Source organism: Falco rusticolus, chromosome 2 (genome assembly GCF_015220075.1).
Source record: "Falco rusticolus isolate bFalRus1 chromosome 2, bFalRus1.pri, whole genome shotgun sequence".
NCBI classification, from domain to species: Eukaryota; Metazoa; Chordata; class Aves; order Falconiformes; family Falconidae; genus Falco; species Falco rusticolus.
The window spans coordinates 65094517-65115794 of record NC_051188.1 but is presented as its reverse complement, the minus strand read 5'-3'; the positions used below and the strand labels follow the sequence as shown (position 1 = coordinate 65115794).

The window sequence follows — 21278 nt, the reverse complement described above, 5'->3', positions numbered from 1 at the left end:
GTCTTCTGCACTATGGACAGCTAGACCTGAATTCAGCTGCCCACATGTAAGTGTCCAGCCCTTCTGGGATGCCGTGGGATATCCCAGACATCCACACAGATGGGACGCAGGGACTACAGGACCTGGACCCTCCCAGAGTGGCAGCAGGGGCCAGGTGGCTACCTGACCTCATTTTCAGGCAGCACTAGATCCCTACCTGCCAACAACCCCTGTGTTTAGCCAGATGAATCCCAGCCCCAGGGCCTGTAGTTGGCTTAAGGACTAGGACCAGCTGAGCAGGGCTTGTGAAAGCCTGAATACAGCAGCGGGGTACTGCCTGGAGCACCTAGATGGGTCATGAAGACCTCCAGCTCCATGGATTCAGCCCACAGCTCTCAATTAATGGAAGTGGATGACAGTTAAGTTTCTGGCTGTTCTTAACTGGGCCTGCTTCTAACATTCACCATTTTTAGCTTTGAGTAAGTTTATTGTGATTTTTTAACTCATATACTGATGCAGAAATTACTTCTCTCCAAACTACAACCTCATGAGCTCATACAGGAGGAAGGTGGCTTGTTTTCTGTTTTTTTTTTTCCCAGGGAAAGGATTAAGTGCTCTCCCTTTTGGAGCCCAGTGCTTCTCACTAACCTCTCCTGGCTTGGGAACAGCTGGTGGTGTCTGCCTCTGACATTATGAAGGGGAGAGAAGACAAATGAACACACTTAGATAAAGTAGAAAAAGAGCTGTGATTATTTTGGAATGCAGTTAAGAATTTGGGGTAAATGTGATGTATTTCTGTTTCTCAGTGGGCACAGGACAGAGCAGTTACAATTGATCCCCATGACTACTTACATGCATATTTTCAACTTAATTGCTTTCTTTCATCTGTTTTTATCCCCTTCTCTCTCTATTCTTGGCTACATGCTAACTGAACTCTGCAGAACAGCACAGCTTTTCAGCTAAAAGCAAACAAAAAGAGACATTCTTGTTTTTCTCTTAACTTGTGGTCTCCCAAAGTGCCTGGCCCCATTTATGTTAATAAATATGATGTGCCAAGGACTGTTCTCTGGCTGTGAAGCCAACTGGCACAGCACATATCACATCCCCACAGCTGAACTCTTAACGCCAAATGAGTGTGACTGCATGCACACTGCCTACTTGGAACAGTCCATTGCCCTTGCCATCTTCTGACCCCTTCCCGAGCGTTGCTGGAAGACTGTTAGGTGGTTTGGCCCAACCCCATACCAGGAGCATGCTAACAATTCCCTGGTGTGGGTGATCATTGTGTCCCAGTACTTGTGCCTGGCAGCTTATGGGCCCTGAACAGGTGTAGCTCAGGAGGCTGTGGGGAGCTGGTCCACAGCACGTTCATGCTGAACGTGCAGCGTTTTCAATTAAGAAGCACTGCAAAACTTGTGGTACCCACTGGTCTAACACTACACAGCCAACGTATAACAAGCCATTAGATGGAACAAAACAGTTTTACTGTGCTTTAAAAGATCTAAAAACTCCTGTGATTGCTTCAGGGTCTCAGTACACCCAGTTATTTCCCAGCTCACCTCATGTTCTTCACGTCGTGGGCCGGGGGGTGGGGGGTGGAAGCAAACACCATCCTCAGCACCACTCCCTGCATTTTCCATGCTAGCTCTGGCTGGACACAGCACAGGCTTGGGGCATGACTTGCACCTCATCCTTCTGAAGGTGGCATAGCAGTGTTGACTCAGCTCATATTGTATCCCTTCCCACAAGGGGAGAAAGCTGCATCTCTGGAAGCTTTCTCTCCTACCTCCAGGCACCAGCCTCTGCCAACTCCTATAGCAGCTCTGTACCTGTCTCCCAGCAGTGGCCTGTAGCAGATACTTATAGAAAGCTAGAAGAAAAAGGGCTTGATCTTTTGATGAGCCCCCATCGGTTCTTATGGCAGGCAGCCATTTGGGGAATTGCTGGGCTGCAAGTGACACCTGAATCCCTGTATTTAACAGCAGCTGATGTTCCTAACCCCTCATTTATACTCTTCCACAACAGCCTGTGCCATTTGACTCTTCTCTGGTGTGTAAAAACACTTCCTATTTCTGGCTTATATTGCCACATAACAGTTTTACTGGGGCAACCAAAACTTTGTGCGAATAGATGTTATCACTAATAACGATCCACAATCCTCTCCGTATCACTCAGTTTCATGGACCTCTTATTTCCTTCTGGTTTTTGTCTCCTTTCCATTTCATGAGTCCTAATCTACTTATCTCCGTATTAAGAATAAGGTGGGCTAAGGTGTGCAAACTTTCCTGCCAAATCCTGTGTTTGTCAGGTGCTTTTGTTGGCTTCCCCAATGCTTTGGCTGCTGCTTTATCGTGCCCAACATGGGGCCCATGTTCATCTTAATGACTACTGTAGTGCAGCTCTAATCCCTCAATGGGATTCCTGGTCAGCAGAGCCCAACCAGAGAAAGCCTGAGGTCTGAGAATTAGGGTCAAGACTAAGTTACCCCAGAGACAAGTCTGTGAGCTGTTATCCAGCTTCCTTGCCTCATTTCAAACCCCCAGGTACCACCGAGTTGGTACTGAGTAGCATCTTATGCTTTTCTGATGGAGTAAGGACACCATTGTGTACTGTACCTGAAGAGGTAATGGGTAGGATGGATATGTAGAAATAGTTGCTGCAGAAGGACAGAACCCAGTGTATGTCAGGATCTGCTGGGCAGGATTGTACAGGATCTGAGGAGGAGGTGCAGCACTGAAAGCAATTTGGGACAGAGGTACCTGTTAAACACAGAAAACAATAAAACATCAGCATCGCGCAGAAGGGGCTGGAGCAGGAACCCGTCCTAACACAAGCAACTAGGTAATTTAACAACTTTCTGTTTTCCAACACAACACTGGTACTACAAAAAACAAGGAGAAGACAAAATGAGAGGAGGATGTATCTGGAGTGAATTTCTCTGACCAGAAATACACAGCTATTTTAATCTTCTTCCCTTGGAAAAAACCTGCTGGTGCTTCTCTAGCACCAGTTACAGAAGCACTGGCAGGACTCCAGACCCGAGACACCCTGAAAAGCACAGCATACAGCTTTGACCACCTCTTCTTATTCACTCCAGCACCAAACACCCAGTCCTTCACAATTTGCTACAGACTCTTTCCAAGCACAGCCACCCAATGGTCTACCATCTTTTCTCTCTGCCTTCCTATGTAGGTCTACAAAGGTTTCCCTTTCCAGACCGCTTGCTCTTCTTTCACAGCTCACGCTGGTGAAATGGAGTTTGCTGCTGACTGTCCACTGACCCCCCAGGGGCATATCTCATTCCTACTGCATAAAATCTTTCATCAGAGCCCATGGCTTTATTGACATGTCCCTCAACTGCAATGTGAGCGAAGGTCTGCAGGAAGAAGTAATGGTTCATATTAAACCAGCTAATCCAACCTAAGGAAGGGAAAAAAAAAAGAGAACAAAAGCTAAATGTGAAAGGGAGCTTGTGTTAAACCCTAAAACTCCGTGCTGTACAACCATTTGTGGAGGACAGTAAAGCTCTGCGAAAGATTTTCATGTCCCTCTCCTTTGCAAAGTGAGACAAATCTAGTGGTTTCTTCTCTTTCCTTTGTTTTCATTAGCAGATTCCTCTATATGAGAGCATGGAATTTTATTTTTACTGAAATAATAAAATATGGTGGTTGCTAGACAAATGTTCAAAGCACCAGTCTGGATTTTTTTTTTTTTTTTTTGGCATTTCCTTCTAGATTTATCAGAGAGACACATAAACCACTGCATCCTCTGGAGATGGTGTGAGATCTCTCTGTGATTGAGAAAGCGGTATGTTAATTGTGTTTGTACATGGAAAACATCTCCTAGGTCACTGATGTACCCCATGAGGTTACATGACAATCTAAGCCTTAGCTCTCTGCAGAAACTTAGCACCCCAGGAGATGGTGCAGAGAAAGCTGGGGTCAAAAGGCAGAAGGCAAATCTCTCATCTCCAAGGTACCCTCCTCAAAACACCTCCTTTCTACCTGCCCTGCCAGGTGGATGTGGTGGGGAGAAACAGTAGCAGTGCCTTTCAGACAGGAATAGCGAGAAGCAACCAGCTAGCTTGCCTCAGACCCAAAGGTCTGGGGCCAGTGACATACCCCACACCCAGAGCATGCCCTTCCTCAGGGGAGGGAGGTCCTGGCATGATCAGATCCTTCTGGCTATGGACATGAACACGGCAAGAAACCCTCGTTTTGCCCAATTTGAAACACAGATGCCTGTTCTGCATCTGCCACCGACTTTCTGGCATGGGTCTCTTTGGGTGCTGCTGTCCTTCTCCCAGAAACCTCTCTCAGTCCTCTTACATTGTCTCCATCCATAGCAGCCACACTCTGCGACTGCTAAGGATGAACATCACAATGGTTCTGGGCATTCATCCACCCCAAGTTCACTGATCAAAGCACCCTATTATCAGGCCATCTGGTCTCAGCCTGGAGCCAGCAACAATTTGCAGGTATTGAAGCTGGTTTGATGCTTTGGTCAAGTATTCCAGTAATGACACTATGTTAAATTACTCACATTAGAATGTTGCCAACCTACCCTTATATTTTAAACTGAATTACCACCCAAGTCAAAGAGATAAGGAGCTATGAACTGGCCAGGGAGCACTGCCAGTGCCATGCAGGCACTTCGGGTCAGGGAGTGTGGGGAAACTGGGCTGTGGCCGGGGGCTGTGGCCGCCCTGCTCCGGCCGTGCCAGCTGCTGCTGGCTGCGTGCTGGGCTGCGCCGCTGCTCAGCGAAGCAGGTCTGCTCACCCATCTGACACAGACCTGCCAAAGCCTTTATTTCTGAGCTTTTTTATGACTTCTTTTAATGTCAGACTGCACCTTTGGTTGCGCAAGTGCTGAGGCATGAACGCATGGCAAGTAGCTCAGTAATTAGGGGTTCATTTTCTTTCTTTTTAGAACAGGGTCAGGGAAGAGGATAGGGGATAAGGGCATGATATTTAATCTTTTCACATTCCCTTGAGAACTCCAAGAAGGAGACTAACTGGAAAAAAAACAAAAAAAACCCACAAACAAACAGGCAGCAACCCTCCTAGGACCATCAGTAGTTCTGATTACTGCAACCCTAAGCTCAGGGCAAGCAGATTCCTTGGCAAGGTGTGTCAGGAAAACATCTACAAGTCATCAGATGAATACTGGGGCAGGGAAGGGAATTTCTAGATAAAGTCTTAGTACCAACAAGTGAAGTTTTCCATGCATTTCTTTACCTCTGTCTTTGGTAAGAAAAATTCGGGGTGTTTTACCATTTTGGATACCTCAAGTGCATACTTCTATTTACATTATGTATCTTGTTTGTTAAAGGTGACTTTAAGGTAACTGCCTACCCAGTGTCCTACATCCAAGCACAGTGCAGTTCTGAAAAAGACACGGTCATAACCACTGCAGCTCCCCCAGCACCCGGCAGATCATAGAGGATGGCCCCCCGGGTGACACAGGGGCCACCAAGAGCTGACACCTTGGGGGTCAGGAAAGAATGAAACGTTTCCCACTGAGCCAGCACAGCCCCCTGGCAGGCAGCAAAACCACAGGGAGTGTGCCAGAGTCTGCAGGGAATTTGTCACAAGAAAGAAAACCCGCAACAACCAAAACAACACTTCCTTTTTTTTCTGTCCAGGAAATGTGATGGGTTTAGAGGCAACAATGCTGTTTTGCAAACCCTTCCCTTTGTAACATGTTTTGCCTGCCAGGGTTCCCCAGAGATAAACATGATGTTTTTTATTTGACTAGTCAGCCTGGCCTTGTGTTTTCTGGAAGTCAACCTCAGAGCAATGCCCTGAGGTGTTTCAGCAGGCTTTGCAGCTCTCCCTGCAAAATGCCAGTGAGCATTTCTGTGGGAAGGTGACGTCCTGAAAGAAAGAAAATTGTTCTCCCATACACTTTGAAGGGTTTTTTTTCTTATTTCAGTCCCATGCCCCTTTCTCTCCCTTTTCTCCTTGATGTTTTCTTGGCCCCTGTCTTCCCCCAAGAGTTATCCCTTTCATAACAAAAGCAAGCAGCAATTAGCAAACCAGCTCTGGTACATCACTCGCAGGGACCCTGAAAAAGCACAGGCAGGAGCAAGGAGCAGTCATTGTATTTTGGATTGCTGCTTTAGTAAGATTTTCATAAGCATAGCATGGCTCCTGTGCTGAGGTAACTGACACAAACTCATCCTTCCCTTAAACTAGTGAGGGTTGTTGGTTTTTTTTTCCCCCACTCATGCTGCAGAGGAGGCATTAAACAGCTTATTCAGATCAGGTTTTTAGCTGGAGCCCTGACAGACTTGCTCCAGCCATGCCTGGGGGGAAGCTGCACTGCTGCTGCGATTTCCTTGCATGGCTTTACACCGCCCAGTCAGAGGACCCAGACCTTAGCTCTGCCTCCTGGTAAGGGAACTTGCCAAATCATGGAGACCCCAGTTCTCCCAGGAACATCTCCTTGGCTTGGTATCCCTCATGAGCAGTGCAGTATGGCCCCTGCACATCACAGAAGCATGCCTGGGCTGGAGCTTGCCCTGCTATGAAGCATCAACCCAAATCCCCTGCAAGCCTCGGTTTGTGTGAGACAGAACAGGTGGCCTCAGGCTGGCTCTCTGCTCCCTTCCCCATCTCAGGGTACCACTAGCAACTCCCACAGCTGCTCTGGTGGAGGCACTCGCACCCATTTGCTAGGCAGGGGAAAATACTAGCAGCATTAGAAAGCTGCAGTGCTCTGCCAAGGACTTACTGTAGGTGAAGCCTGCCTGCCTTCCCTTCCTCATGGAGCTGCTTTTCCCTCATTTCCCACCGCAGTTGTTCTTGCTCCCCTTCTGCCATTGCTGCTCTCACAGGCAGGGGATGCATTAAGCTGGGAAAACTGTTTCCACTCTCTCTTATTGGGCTGCTGCAACTCTTTAGCAGCTGCCTGCAATTTGTTATCAGCTTCTTGCAACAGGCCCCTCACATAAAGGACAGCTCAGCTGCACATTTCTTACATGCAAAGACTCAGCATGCTTGTCTGCCTTAAGCTAGAGAGAGGAGTATTTCCAGTAAACATTTTGAAACCCTTAACAAAGGTGAATGTCAAGTGGCTCATATAGGTCTGCTCTGTCACATGATTTTTAAGCATCCTACACATGTTGTAGATAGCCTGGATGTGCTTGCTAAGGGATGCTGGGTGGCCAGAGCAGGGCCTGGATGGCCTCCAGTCTGACTGGGTCCTTGGCTCATGGGCTGCCAGCTCGGAGCAGCCCCTTCCCTCCGGTTTGCCCCTCTGGTGTACAGCTCACCTGTCTCTCACTTTCCCTTCTCTGCTCCATCCCTCTCTTCTTTCCTTTCACTTGTCTTTCTAGTTAGTTTTCTCCTCTGGAAAAGTCACCAGAAACATCATGGATCCAAGATGACCTGTACTGCTATCATACCTCCCTTTGGCTCCTGCATTTCACCATCATCCCCATGCCTCTGCCCATGTCTGGAAGCTCTTTGGGCTCTGGGACCATCTACTCTTCTGAGCGCCTAGTAAATCATGAGCTTTAGCAAACATGACCATTGACAGTGATAACCCTAGGAACAGCTACTTCACCCTTTTAACATGTCAGAAAATCTAGGCAGATGAGACACCGTATTACAGAATCCCTCCTAGCACACAGCCTCTTCTGAATGCAGTGGTGCGCATCAGCACAGCACAGTGGTGTGGCACCGGAAGCAGTTAGAGGGTGACATTCCTTAGGAAAAAAAAAAAAAAAGAGAGAGGAGGTTAAGGTGACCTGAACACACCTGTTGAAATAAAAACTAGCTTGGTACTTCAGAGTTGATCCGTTGATCCTCCTTCTTGGCAAAAGAACTATGAAAGGTTATAGGACTTGAATTTTACATGTTAGCTACAAGCTAGCATCCTGGAACTCTGTGCTGACCCACATGTTCAGTGCTGAATTAGAAGGAAAAAAAAAGATACCATGAAGTGAATTGCCAGCATCTGTTCACACAGGCGCCTGTTTTTTCCCGTCCTTTCATGTATTTGACAAGGCTTGACCTACTTAGCTGTGAGCAGCTGGCAACAGCTTAGCCTAAAGATGTGACTCCAGACGGCCAGATCACACAGGAAACATGTATAAAGCGCCTCCTTTGTACGCTCACACTTCTGCGGTTTTAACCCATTTGATAATGTCAACAAGCACAGAAGTCCTCACATAAAGCAAAAGGCTGTGAGCCTTACCATGTCTTTAAATGCCCCAAGGATGGCTGCCGTAATAATCCCCAGAAACAACCCGATGATGTTGAGAACTGTGGAGGACCACAGCAGCCTATACAGGTGAACCACGTCCTGACAGCTGCTCACGCCGAGAAATTCATAGTAACTGGAGGACTGTTCTGAACTGGAAGAGAACGCAGACAATGTCACTGCGGTGGGAATGGTTTTGCACAGAGCACCAGATGACCTGAATCCCTCCTGCTTACTTTCCTCTTTGGCAAAGTATTTCATGCATGCTCCCATCAAACACCGCTCACATGAACTGGAGAAAGCTCTATTGTAGACACAAATTGGCTCTGCTAATGCCAACATTCAACATCTAGTCCAACTAATACCAACCCTAGTTTGGCTGCAGTGTTGTGCACCAGCAAGGAGTCTTTTTTTTTTTTTTTTTTTGGCTTAGTGTCTCTGAACACAGCCATAGCCCTGGCATATGGATGCTGGCCTTATCATTTAGCTGCCAGCTAAAGCATGCTTAGCATTGCTTTTTTTCCCATCTCACCTGGAAATCTACTGGCATCTCTGAAACTGAGGAAGGCAAGTTGCTTAAGCATTAATTCAACCCCAGGAAGGGAGATTTTGCCAGCTGGCTACATTTGTTTATGATATCTGTGGTTCCATATTAACAAATGCAACACAGTACAGCATGAAGATGTGCCTTTACACTATGGATTGTACTATCCAGAAATCTTTGTTTATATTTCTACACTGCACCAGTTACTGTAAATCAGGCATGTTATGAAGTTAATCCTCATTGTCTTGCTGAGTCAGAAATACCCTACTGCAAAATCTGAAACCACAGTTTCCTGCAGTTCTTTCCAGTACCTACCTTAATGCTAGCCCACTAATGAGCTCCTAGAGCAGCTACTGGAGTTGGGAAGATGTTTCAAATACCAAGTCTGTTTCTGCACTGTTAGGAAATTGCCATCAGATTATGGCAGAAACCAGAAGTGAGCAGTTTGTGCACACCCTTCTGTTCCTCCATCCCCAGCACATGAGGCAGCAGTGGAGATGGCGGTTAGGGAAAGTTCTGCAGAAGATGGTAGCAGTGTGGAGAAACCCACATTTCTGGGGAGAATTAAGCCAAGCACAGTAATTCCTGGCACTGTGGATCATCTACTGTTGAGTTCACTTGGGCCCTACCATGAGCCCAGCTTAACTAAAGAAACCTATAGCTTCAGCTGGCATGAGGCTGAGGAAATCTCACTTGCGACCCTGCCTGCGTACCAGTCTACTGCATGGCTGACACCACGTCACTCCACATGAGTGTGTCTCCTCCTTCTCTCTAGCCATCCTATGAACTGGAATTGCCAAGTTTGTGGAACAGCACAACCGCTTCTTTGCTCTGGATTTGTCCATGCCAGTGCCGTGAGATCTTGCTGTCCACTGTGGATTGCTGACAATGGCAGAACACACATGTTTAATTATATCACTGAATACTGTCACAGCAGTGATCAGTCCCACATGTTTCAGACAAACGCAGTGTCTTAGAAAAATGGCACTGGGGATCTCCATCTGGAAGGGGAGTATTCCAGATAACTCCTTGTTGTCAGCTTATGCATTAAGCAACAGAGTTTCAGTCACTTTATTCGATAACTCTGAATGCTTTCGCCCCTCTAAGACCCCTCTTCTTTTCTGTACTGGGTTGGGCTGTTTGATTCGGTGTTAACGTGCAGCAGTTAGTTGTGTACCATGGAAGAAAGCATTCTCAGTGTGAACATACTGTATTGCAACTATGATGGTCCATCATTTTTCTATCATAGAAAGGTACCAAAGCTGTGCATACCCAACCTTTCCCATTTCATTTGTTGTATAACTCCATCATGCCCAGATTCAACACTTCTTACACAAGCAAAAGACTATAACATTCATAGCGGATTTTAATCCATTCCATAGACCTGCAGTCACTTTGTGACTGTTGTGTGCACAAGACATGCGCATGCAAAGATGACTTCCCTCTAGTCCCGAATTTCATTTTTCTTCTCTAGTTGAGGCAGGATCTGGGCAAGAGCTACTCTTCTATGCAGAAGCCTTATGTAGAAGCCTTGTTGTGCCAGCCTTATTCCCTTACACCTAAAATGTTCATGTCTGGCTTAAGATGACTGGGGTTAATCAGGGCTGCTAGCATGTGAAAAGGAAGGAAAACCAAAACAAAACAGGAGATGTAGGAAGAAAGAAAGAAAGATGAGAAATACACGGAAGGAAAGAAAGAAGAGTGACTGTGGGTAGACTGTAGAGGATTGCAGAAGATGCATGAGAATACATGGTAAGATGATAACTGAGGTGTGCAGAGGGTAAGTCAGGCAGAAGATCTGCTCTGGGAAATCCTCCCCAGTTTCTTGTATGTGGCAAGACATGATGCTGCTTGCAGTTGAAATCTCTATGTGCCAGGTGGTCAGTCAGTTCTGCAATATCATTTCATCTGTCTTGCACATTACAAACTCTTGGACTTTGCTGTGATGTAGTGTTCCTCATCACCTTTTTTACTCCTGTTAAATCACTCCATGGCAACCCTGTGCTAATCTTCAGCTGATCTTCGTAAGCATATCCAGATATTTCCCTTCTTATCTTCTGACATCTCATGCTTTGGTAATGACAAATTCAAATGTACAGCTTCAGAAAACACTCACAAAACTCTGTATCTATCCTTTGACAATTCAGCAAAATCTCATGCCTACAGAAGCTATTGCTAACAGAAGAGCTCTGCCTGTGCCTACAACTTGATCTCTGCTCATGGACACCTGTGTTCCTATTCATTTTATTTCCCCAAGTCTGGCAGAAAAAAAAGAAAGGCTTTATTAAATCTAATGGGAAAGCTGCATTGCAAGATCAACAGTAAATCTTGACAGGGCTATGACTGAGCGGTCGATTTTGATCACACACTAAAGACCTTATGGACATATTTAAAGAAAAAGAAACTGAAATAATGCCAACACTAATACCACTGACCTCTTCTCTGCTGGCATCGGGACTTCAATCACAGAGGAACTGGATTGCTTAGCATACAAGCCCCTTGTGTTGCTTCTCTAGGCCTACAGGCACTCCCCTATCATTTTAACAGCAACAAAAAACAAACAAGGAGTTCTTGGAGACCATTGACTGCACACAGGTACTTACTTCTCACAGTTGTACAGGTCACAGCAATAGCATGTGTTACTCTTTACTTTCAGCTGGCATTTGTTGTTTAAGGTATAACATGTCACCTGACGAAAAAGAACAGACTGACATTTATTCTCAGTGTTTCAGTGTTCTGAGTCCATCCTACTGACTGCAAAGAAGCAGCTACTGCAGTGTCAAGTTTTATTACCTGTTGTGGAGAAAGATCCTGAGATTCCAAACTCCACGACTGCAGGGCAGAAAGACATCCCTGAGCCCTCAGAAGTTCCATTTGGGACATCAGCCCCTGAGTCCTGGGGCATTTGCACTGTGGAGCCCAGAGCCGACCTGCAGCCACGGCTGCCAGTTTTCCACCCCTTTGCTGCACCGCTGGGTGCTATTTTGCTGAGACCCAGAGTCTGCAGCTGCAAGATGTGGATCCCTACAGCTGACACTGGGACTATGGGTCTTGAGAGATGCACCACAGCAAGCCGCTGAAGTGGATAAGAATACCACTCCATTATAGTGGGGAAATGGGCAAAGCAGCCAATTTATCTGAACAGATTTCAATACATGGAAACTCTCTCCTTTCAGTAACATCCTCCTGAGGAAGGAAATAATTAGGAACAACAACAAGAAGAACAATCTCTAAACCCAAAACCAAAACCACTCAGAAAAGATCCAAGCACTCCAGCAAGTAAGTACCATTCACTGCAGGCTCTTGAACAGAAAACTGAAAAGGTTTATTTGTGTGAGCAGGAATTGCAGGGATGGCCAGATGTTAGAACAATAAAGGTAGGCACATGTAGGCCACTCTCTGCCCAGACAAGAAATCACCTCTTCAGTGTGGTAAGCATTAATCACTTCTATATGGCACTACAGACCCATTGAAATATTTTATATGAAAGGCTTTTTTTCCCCTGAGATATTTCAGCTTATTGATTTTGAAATCCTGGAGAACTATCACTTTTAAAAGCTAGCAGGTCAGAAAATACATTATTTCTATAGCTTTTATTTTGATAGAAAAAAAGTACTGTAACCGCTGAGAAGTATTTTGTTTTCAAAGTGCAAGTAAAATGTATTATTGCACCGAAAATTCCTCATAATGAATAAGTAGAAGGAACATGCTTAGGAACACATGCCTGCTTTTGAAAAGCAAACTGTCAGACAGTCAGAAACTGTCAGACAGTTCTGCTTAGCTGTGACTGTGTTAGTCTGTGGGACAGTCTCCACAGGAGTTGTGAAACCCCATGTTTCTCAGCTCCTGAGTTCTGGATCTGTGCATCTCTTTCAGTGTGAAAACCACCACTGTTGATGAGTCTGTACTCCTCACATGTTTGTTCCCAGCAAAAAGGGGAAAGCCTTAAACACACAGACTCCACACCAGAGAACATTCGCCTTGCAGCTGGTCTCAGACTTGCCACACTTGTCTTTAGCAGGATTTACTTGAGCAGTGGAAGTTGGGTGACAAAGCTAAAGTTAAAAGGAAAATAAAATGATGTCTTGGGCTTGACTTGCTGCCCGGGACAAGGCTGTACCTGTGGTTAGTATCTCTTACAAAACACCTCTTCTAACCCAAAATGGAAGTTTGGTTATAAAAGAATGGTCTCAGTCTAGGTTGCAACTTGGAAATGGAGCTCACGGCTTGATACAGACACATCCCACTGGTCACAAGAATATCTCACCCTGAGATAGGACCTTGTTTCATCCACCTTATTGTTGTGCCAGAACTTACTGGAATTTAACATAGGGCTTTGCTGGCCTGAAGTCACATTCAGCTGCAGCCATCCTCAGCCTGAGCTGCAATTTGCTGTGTAACAGGAGCACACTATCATCAACAACTGCTTAATTAAGATCCAGCTCAGAAGGGACTGAAACATCACACCTGGCTACTTCTCAAAGCAGTTTGAAAACTGATCCTGGAGCAGAGTGCGCCAATGAGTCTGCTACCACAGCCATTTCATTGGGACACTCTAATGCTTTTGCACTGAGTGGAACTTAAAACTTTGGGGTTGACCCCCCCCTGTATGCAGTCAAAATGGCCTAGGACTGGCATAGTTAAAATACCTTTTTCCCATTACATGTGCATGGTTGGGATTGAAGGGCTTTCTAAGATGGAGTGGGTTGCTAAAAAGATGGTTTGTTCTGATGTATGGCTTTGGGGACCACTTCTGATTGATAGGAAATAAAAGTAGTTTATTCCTCTCTAAACATCTTATTCATTGGGCCAGGTGCCCCTTTTTACTGTAGAAGGCTAGAAGTACAAAAGGGGGAGATTGGAAAGATCTTAAACATGTTTTTATCTGCTTTTAGGCTACAAGACGTATTATATTATTGGCCAAGGGAGTTACTGTATTTGTCTATTTTTATCACTGCATTTTTAAAACACGCAAAGAGCAAGACACTCCTTTTTAGGAGAACAGCGAATAAAGCAAAATAAACAAATCACTGTGTGGTGTGAGCAAGGGTGGTGGAAACAGGCCATTTGTGGGTATTACGCATGTCAAGACCTATTCATCTCAGCCACCAGACTTTTAGCTTTTTCATGTTCTGGCTGTTTGTGTCTGCCTATTCCGTCAGCATCAACTGAAGAGATGTTCTCACCTCATGGTAACTGCAAGAAAATCAAATTCTTTCTGCTTTGAGCAAAGAGAAGGACTGAAACAGGCAAACTACATGAGCTGGAATCACTCACAGGCTAGAGACGGCAATCAAAATGAAACTTGCACTTAGTATGCAATCTGCCTTCCTAGTTAGGTGTTTGCCTGGCACGCAGAGCATGTCCCTTGCTCACTAGCTGGCTAACTTTGGAAAAGCAAAAGGCAAGTTCAAAAGCCACGGATTGTTGACTCTGAATTAGCACATAATGACTCTAGATTAATGGACAACCAGACAAGAATGTTATTACAACCTAGCTACACTTTTAAAAGATAAGGGTTTTTTGCCAGAATAGAGCAAGGAGCTGTGGGTGGCCCAACTTTAGACATTCCCAGAATCTGCAGAGCTGGGGAAACCTGTGTGGCCATAAGCCTGAAGTTGGGGTCACCTGCAAGGAGTTGTGGCCAGCTACATGCTTATTACAGGAATCAGAGGTATTTCTCAGGCTATGCCTGTGTCTGTGTGCATGCATACTTTAGAAAAGGATGGAGTAAAATTTATAGGAAAGGGTGTTGTCACACGTCATAAGTTTATCTGGGTAGGTCTTTAGGTAAGGAGGTCAATGAAATATTTTCATCATACATTTTCTGGAATCAACAACAAGGTACCCTAGCAGCAAGATTTAAGGGGTATTAGCTGCTTAACCTGGCTAAGTTGCCTAGAATTATTAATGGTAACATTCCCCATATACTTTTTCTTCACCATGGGAGGAATGGTGATGAAAGACATCTGGCTTCTTGTAAGTTATACCACTGTTTAACTGTTCTTACTCCTGCTCTGCTTGATTTTCTTCGCACTCCCACGAATTTGCCACAATAATGAAATGAAAAATAGAAAATAAACTAAAACTGGACTTCTCAGGAGGCTAGCCATTTGGGTATGGGCACTTTTCCGACCATGTTAATGTCATTGAGATAATAAAAAGAGTGCCGTTCAAACCACTGACATTCTTGGCCTGTTCTGGATAAATACATGAGAAGATTTGAAGTCTTCTGGACAATGAAAATGGATTCATTTAGATATTTCCTATTCCACTTGAAGTCTACAAAAACCTCCTTAGAGAAAGATGCCAATGTGACAAATACATTCCAGACAGCTATTATACAGTATGGAGGGACTAGGAAACATTCCAGTCCCGGAGTAATGTACTGGATAGAAACACTGACGATGACTCAAAACCTCGCTGATTGTAATGATTTGCAATCACCAGAGGCTTGGACAAGAGAGGGGTCACTTGCTGGAAAAAGAACAGTAGGGTCTATCAACCCATGACCTACATGCACAAACATGCTCTCAAACACTTGCCTCCCTCCTCCCCAACCCCTCGAAGTACAGCAGAAATAAGCATTTCATGAGGTGGATTTGTTTACCTCTGTCTGGTAGGCATCATAGAGGAATCCAATTCCACTTGAATAAAACTGGCACCTTTTGTTATACAAAGGTCTGGGTTCCTGCAAAGAGAAAAACAGCCAAAAAAGACTCAGTCTGGAGGCAGTGTGAAGGCACCATGTCCCCATGCCAGATGCTTACAGCTCTGTGGAGCTGAAGCCAATGCAGACACTTGGGTAAGTGGCTCACACCCCCCGACATTGGCTTTCTTTCCAGAATGGCTCTCCTCAGGGTTACATTTTCCTTTCTCACTCTGCCACTAAGCTATGTTAGTATCATTTATTTTTCTCTATACCAGTCACCTCTTTTAAGAAGACATCATCCCTGGCATTTAGCCACTTCCTTGCTTGCTGTCAACTCGTACTGCCCGATGAGAATGGTCCAGTCACTCTTTTTGCTAGTACACAAAGAATTACTTTGGTATTTGTCTTCAAGGTATGTGACTTCCTTTTTAAAGGACTTCAACAATGTCCATAGTGAAAACAAAGTAAAATAGCTAATACTTTAAGCATTCCACTTACTACACACACTTCAAGCCCCAAAAGCAAAACAAAGAAAATGAAGAAATGAAGGCATAAAGGGGAAGCAATTTGCACTGTTTGGTTTTGCCTTATTTTCCATTTATGCTTATTGCAAAAAATACATTAGCTGCTCATATTTCTTATTTTGCTTGTCACAGTTCCCACAAGCTGATATAAAGGAAGAACACAATGAAATATCCTTGGCCAGATGGAAGATGTGTGTTGCCAAACTTGCCAAATAGCCACTTTGAAGGCTAGAGGATGCATACTTCAGTCAGTTTCAGGACTAGAACATATGTGCCTATAGAGGATTTAACAACTGAAGAGTCCTCTGTGATCAGATGTCTATTCCAAAGCAAAGTGTGGGAATGACTTATGTTGGCAAAAGAAGTCTTTTCCAACCTTCTGTCACTTACCTAGCCTGATCTGTGTCTTTAAAAGCATTTAAGTTCTCCCCAATATGTAAATCAGACCACTTCCAAGAAAGATGGAAACTCACTATCTGCCATCCTCTCTTTCCATGCTGACTTATAAGCAAAGGATTACTGAAGTAGTTAGCAGAAATCCATGCTGAGTAACTTTCACTGCACTTTAAAGCTTTATGACCCATCCAGGAATAACCCTGAAACTGCAGAAAGATCTGCACTATTTAAGATCACTTCTGAGTATTCTATGCTTGTTAGATAATGAAGTGTGAACCATATAAATCTGCTGACCCAAAATACATAATCAGTTAAAATGCAGAGCTAGGCAGGAATGCAGACTGGTCCATGAATAAAGCTCATCCATCAGCTTGTTTGCCTTTCTGATTACTCTGGCAAACCCAAGTTTGTACACCAACTCCCAAGGGTTAGTGAAAGGTTAGCTTCCTGCATCCAAAAACACTTATTTATATTACACAAGTTTAAGAAAAAAATGCTTCAGTAACTCTTTTTCTCTAGAGGAAAAGCAAATACCACACAAACAGTATGCCATGTCTTGAAGTAGGACACTATTCTCCCATAGGTCTGGGAAAGCATTAGCCTTTAGCCATGATTTCCAAGGACAGATCTGGTTGAGAGGACTAACAGGATGTAGTTTCTCTGCTAGCACAGCAAGCACAGTACCAGCCAAAGGCTGTGCTGCCCTTCTTTCGTAGAGTATCATACTCCAGCCCTGTGTTCATCTGTTGCAGGGGGAGGAAATGAGAGAGAAGGGCAGTGAGCAGCAGAAATGGCTTTTTCTGCCATGAGCAGCAAATCCATGAGAAAGTGCTGTCCACCATATTCATAACAATAATGAGTTTCAATTGGATACAGAAGATCCTGGAAGGCGGTTATGGTCAAGTGCATAGAGTCAAAGTGATGTTCTCAATCCTGTTGGTCAGGAGAAATGGCTTGAAGAGGGCTGGACAGATCCAGCAGATTAAGAACTGGTTGTGCATCCGGTGTCAGCAACAGGAATTTGGCTTTTATGACCTTTATGACCACAAGAGAATCTTTCATGATCAAGGACTTCTTGAAAGAGATTGGATCCATCTGACTAATTAGGGAAAATAAGAGTTTTGGCTGCAGTAGTCAACTGGTGATGACAGCTTTAAATTAGGGACAACAGGAGAGGGACATGAGGAACAATCAAGTGAGGAAATAGTGGATGAATAAGTGAATTGAACAAGGTGATGTGGACAAGACAAATCTCATCATCAACTTAACAGGGCTAAACGGACAGCACAAGGGAAACTTTCATCTGTTTTTTGGGATGCTTACCACTCATTGAAGTGTCTCTACACTAACACACACAGCCTGGAGAACAGTTTGAGGTTTGCGTGCAGATCAAGGCAAGGATCTCACTGGGATCACAGAGACATGGTAAGATAGCTCACAGGACTGGAATGCTGCCACGGATGGATACAGGCTTTTCAGGAAGGACATGTAGGATGGTGGAAAGGGGAATTGATCTCTATGAGTGAAAGCAGCAAGAATTCATGGAGCTCTGCCTAGGAACAGATGAGGAGCCAGCTGAGAGCTTATATGTCAGTATTAGAGGCCAGACTAAGACAGGTAACGTGGTGGGTGTCTGCTATAGACTGTCTGATCAGGAAAAAGCAGATGAGGCTTCTTATAGAACTGGAAGAAGCCTCACACTCATAGGCTCCAGTGCTCGCAGAGTACTTTAACTACTTTACTACTTCAAAGTAGTAAAGGACTTTACCCCAATATCTGGGGGATGCTCAATGTACCTTCTGTAAGGGAACACAGCAGGGCACAAGTAATCCAGGAGGGTTCTGGAGTGCATTAACAACCACTTCCTATTGTGGGTGATCAAGGAGCTGACAAGGAGAACAGCTCTGCTGGACCTCATACAAACAAGGAAGGACTGGTCATGGATGTGGAGGTCAGGGGCAGCCTTGCCCCTGATAATGTGATGGTGGAGTTCACAATCTGGAGAGGAGGGAGCAGGGAAAAAAGCAGGATCCCAACCCCAGACTTCAGGAAAGGAGACTTTGGCCTATTCAGTGATCTGCTTGGTAGAATCCTACGGGATGCAGTCCTGGGAAGCAGTGAGGTTCAGGAGAGCTGGTTGATATTCAAGGATCACCTCCTCCAAACTTAAGAACAGTTCACCCTAACTAGTAGGAAGTCAAGCAAAGGCAGCAGGATGCCTGCGTGGATGAACAAGGAGTTCCCGATATAACTCAGACATAAAAAGGAAGCCTACAAGAAGAGCAATCAGGAGCAAAACACCAGGGAGGAAAAGCGGAACAATTATATGAGCGTGCAGGGATGGGGTTAGGAAAGCCAAAGCCCACCTGGAATTCAATCCAGCAAGGGCTGCGAAGGGCAACAAGAAGGGCTTCTTTGAGTGTATTAGCAACAAAAGAGAGATGAGGAAAAATATGGGCACACTACTGAATGAGGCAGGCAACCTGGTGACGAAACACATGGTAAAGGCCAAGGTACTCAATGTCTTCTTTGCCTTGGTCTTCAGTGGAGGCCAGTGGGAAAACTGGGGGAAGGAAGACTTACCCTTGCTGGAGGAGGATCAGGTTAGGGAATGTTTAAACAGACTGGAGATACACAAGTCCACGGGACCTGATGGGATGCACCCATGAGCATTGAGAAAGTCTCAATGATGTCAATGCAAAGCTGCTCTCTGTTACCTTTGAAAGGTCATGATGCTCAGGGAAGATTTCTGAGGACTTGCAGAAAGCAAATGTCACTCCCATCTTCAAGAATGGCAGGAAAGATAATAAAGGGAACTACACACTGGTGGGAAGGTGATGGAGCAAATAACCTTGGAAACCATTTCCAAACATCTCAAGGACAGGAAGGTGACTGGGAGTAGTCAACATGGATTTACAATGGGGGAATCACGTCTGACCAACCTGTTAGTCTTCTGCAAGGATGTGACTGGCTTGGTGGATGACTGGAGCTTCTCACTCATCTGCTTCTGGATGTTGTTTATCTTCACTTCAGTAAGGCCTTTGGCAGTCTCTCATAACACTCTCAATAGACAAGCTGATGAAGTACAGCCTAAATAAGTGGACAGTGAGGTGGACTGAAAGCTAGAAGAACTGCTGGGGTCATGGTGTTGTGATCAGTGACATAAAGTCCGGCTGGAGGCCACTCAATAGTGGTCTAGTCCAGGGTCAATACTAGGGACAATACTGTGTAACATCTTAACTACTGAGCTGGATGATGTGTAGAGTGCACCCTCCACAAGCTTGTAGATGATACAAAACTGGGAGGAGTGGCTGAAAGACCAGAGCACTGTGCTATTGTTCAGGGCTGGGATGGAGAAATGGCCCACAGGAACCTCAAGAAGTTCAGCACAGTGAAATGCCAGATCCTACACCCAGGGGGAAATAATCCCATGCACCAGGAAAGGCTGGGGGCTGACCGACTGGAAAGCAGCTTTACAGAAAAGGACCTGGGGGTCCTGGTGGGCGGCAGGTTACACATGAGCCAGCAGTGTGCCCTTGTGACAAAAAAGGCCAGCAGTATCCTTGTCTGCATTAGGAAGAATATCACCAGCAGGTCCAGGGAGGTGATCCTTCCTCTGTACTCAGCACTGGTGAGACATACTGGAGTGCTGGGTCCATTGCTGGGCTCCCCAGTATAAGAGGGATGTGGATGTATTAGATGAGTGCAGAAAAGGACCATGAAGATAATTAACAGACTGGAACATGTGTCTTAAGAGAAGCAGCTGAGAGAGATGGGACTGTTCAGCCTACACAGGAGAAGGCTCAGGTGTACCTTATCAATGTGTATCAACACCTCATGGGGGAAGTAAAGAAGATGGAGCCAGACTCTTCTCAGTGGTGCCCAGGAAAAGAGGCAATAGACACAAACTGAAATACAGGAAAATCCATTTAAATATATGAAGAAACTTTTCACTCTGTGGGTGATTAAACACTGGAATGGGTTTCCCTGAGTGGTTGTGGTGTCTCCGTCCTTGGAGATACCCAAAGCCCAACTGGACACAGTTCTGAGAAACCTGCCCTAGTGGGCACTGCTCTGAGCAGAGAAGGTTGGATTAGACAATCTTCAGAGGTGCTGCTCAGCCTCAGCAACTCTGTGATTTTGCGAAGAGGGTCAGAGCCTACCTCAGGATAAGAGTAGACTATCATAGGTCATGGATTTAGCAAATATACCTTAGCACCTGGAGCCAGATGCTCCCTGACCTTACCTTCTGGGCATGCATGCTCTTGCTACAGGTTGCTGCTGAGTGATGCCACTGCATCACACTGTGAGGCTGTGTCTGGCCCTGAATGCTAAGATCCTCCCCTCAGACACCTCAACATCTTGTTAAAGGCAGTGAGAGCGTTGTCTAATCTGCTTCCAAGTACAGGAAGACCCTCACCTTGGCCCTGATCTCTGGGCTCACACAGCTTTCCTACCCTTTACGCCTCCTTCCTCTTAAAAAAGAACTTGGTCCTTTTATTGATTTGATCTTTGAGGGAGAAGACAAAGATGCTTTTCATCCAAGCGTGCTTGTGACTGGAAGGAGCACTGTTTCCTGGGGAGAGAGGTGACTGATTAATCTGTGATTAACGTTTCATATTGCTGTGCAGCAAAAGGTGAGAGCTGTGACATGGAAGTGGCCACTGTGAATACAGTTAATGCATTTGCGTGCACAATCATGGTGCTTTCCTTCATGCACCTGGGTTTGAAAAGCAAGCCCGCTGCACTACTGAAGGCAGCTTTCTGCATTCAGTCTGCTCTTCTAAATGCATCTGTATGCGCAATCAGTCTGGCAACTCCAAATCAAAATAAATGAGTGATGATTGAGTGTATAAAAATAACAAAGATTAGGTAACATTGACTCCATCCAGACACCCACAGAACTCAACACCTAAAGCAAGCAGCTTTTAAGTAGAGGTACACTGGGGATGCTGAAAGGATGCATTGGTCAAAG

The 21278-nt window shown here is 45.2% G+C and overlaps 1 protein-coding gene across 3 annotated transcripts in view; it reads right to left on the bottom strand.

The window, feature by feature from the left end:
- The window catches only part of TMEM255B (transmembrane protein 255B), a 76099-nt gene that overhangs the window by 4212 nt on the left and 50609 nt on the right, over positions 1 to 21278 (bottom strand). For 2 of the 3 annotated variants that reach the window (XM_037375720.1, XM_037375719.1), the window contains 4 exons: positions 15342 to 15422; positions 11335 to 11420; positions 8182 to 8341; positions 2595 to 2738 (listed from right to left, as the gene is read on the bottom strand). In XM_037375720.1, coding sequence (XP_037231617.1) covers positions 2595 to 2738; positions 8182 to 8341; positions 11335 to 11420; positions 15342 to 15422 — 471 coding nt within the window. The remainder of the gene's footprint in view (positions 1 to 2594; positions 2739 to 8181; positions 8342 to 11334; positions 11421 to 15341; positions 15423 to 21278) is intronic. The other variant, XM_037375721.1, reaches the window with a different exon arrangement.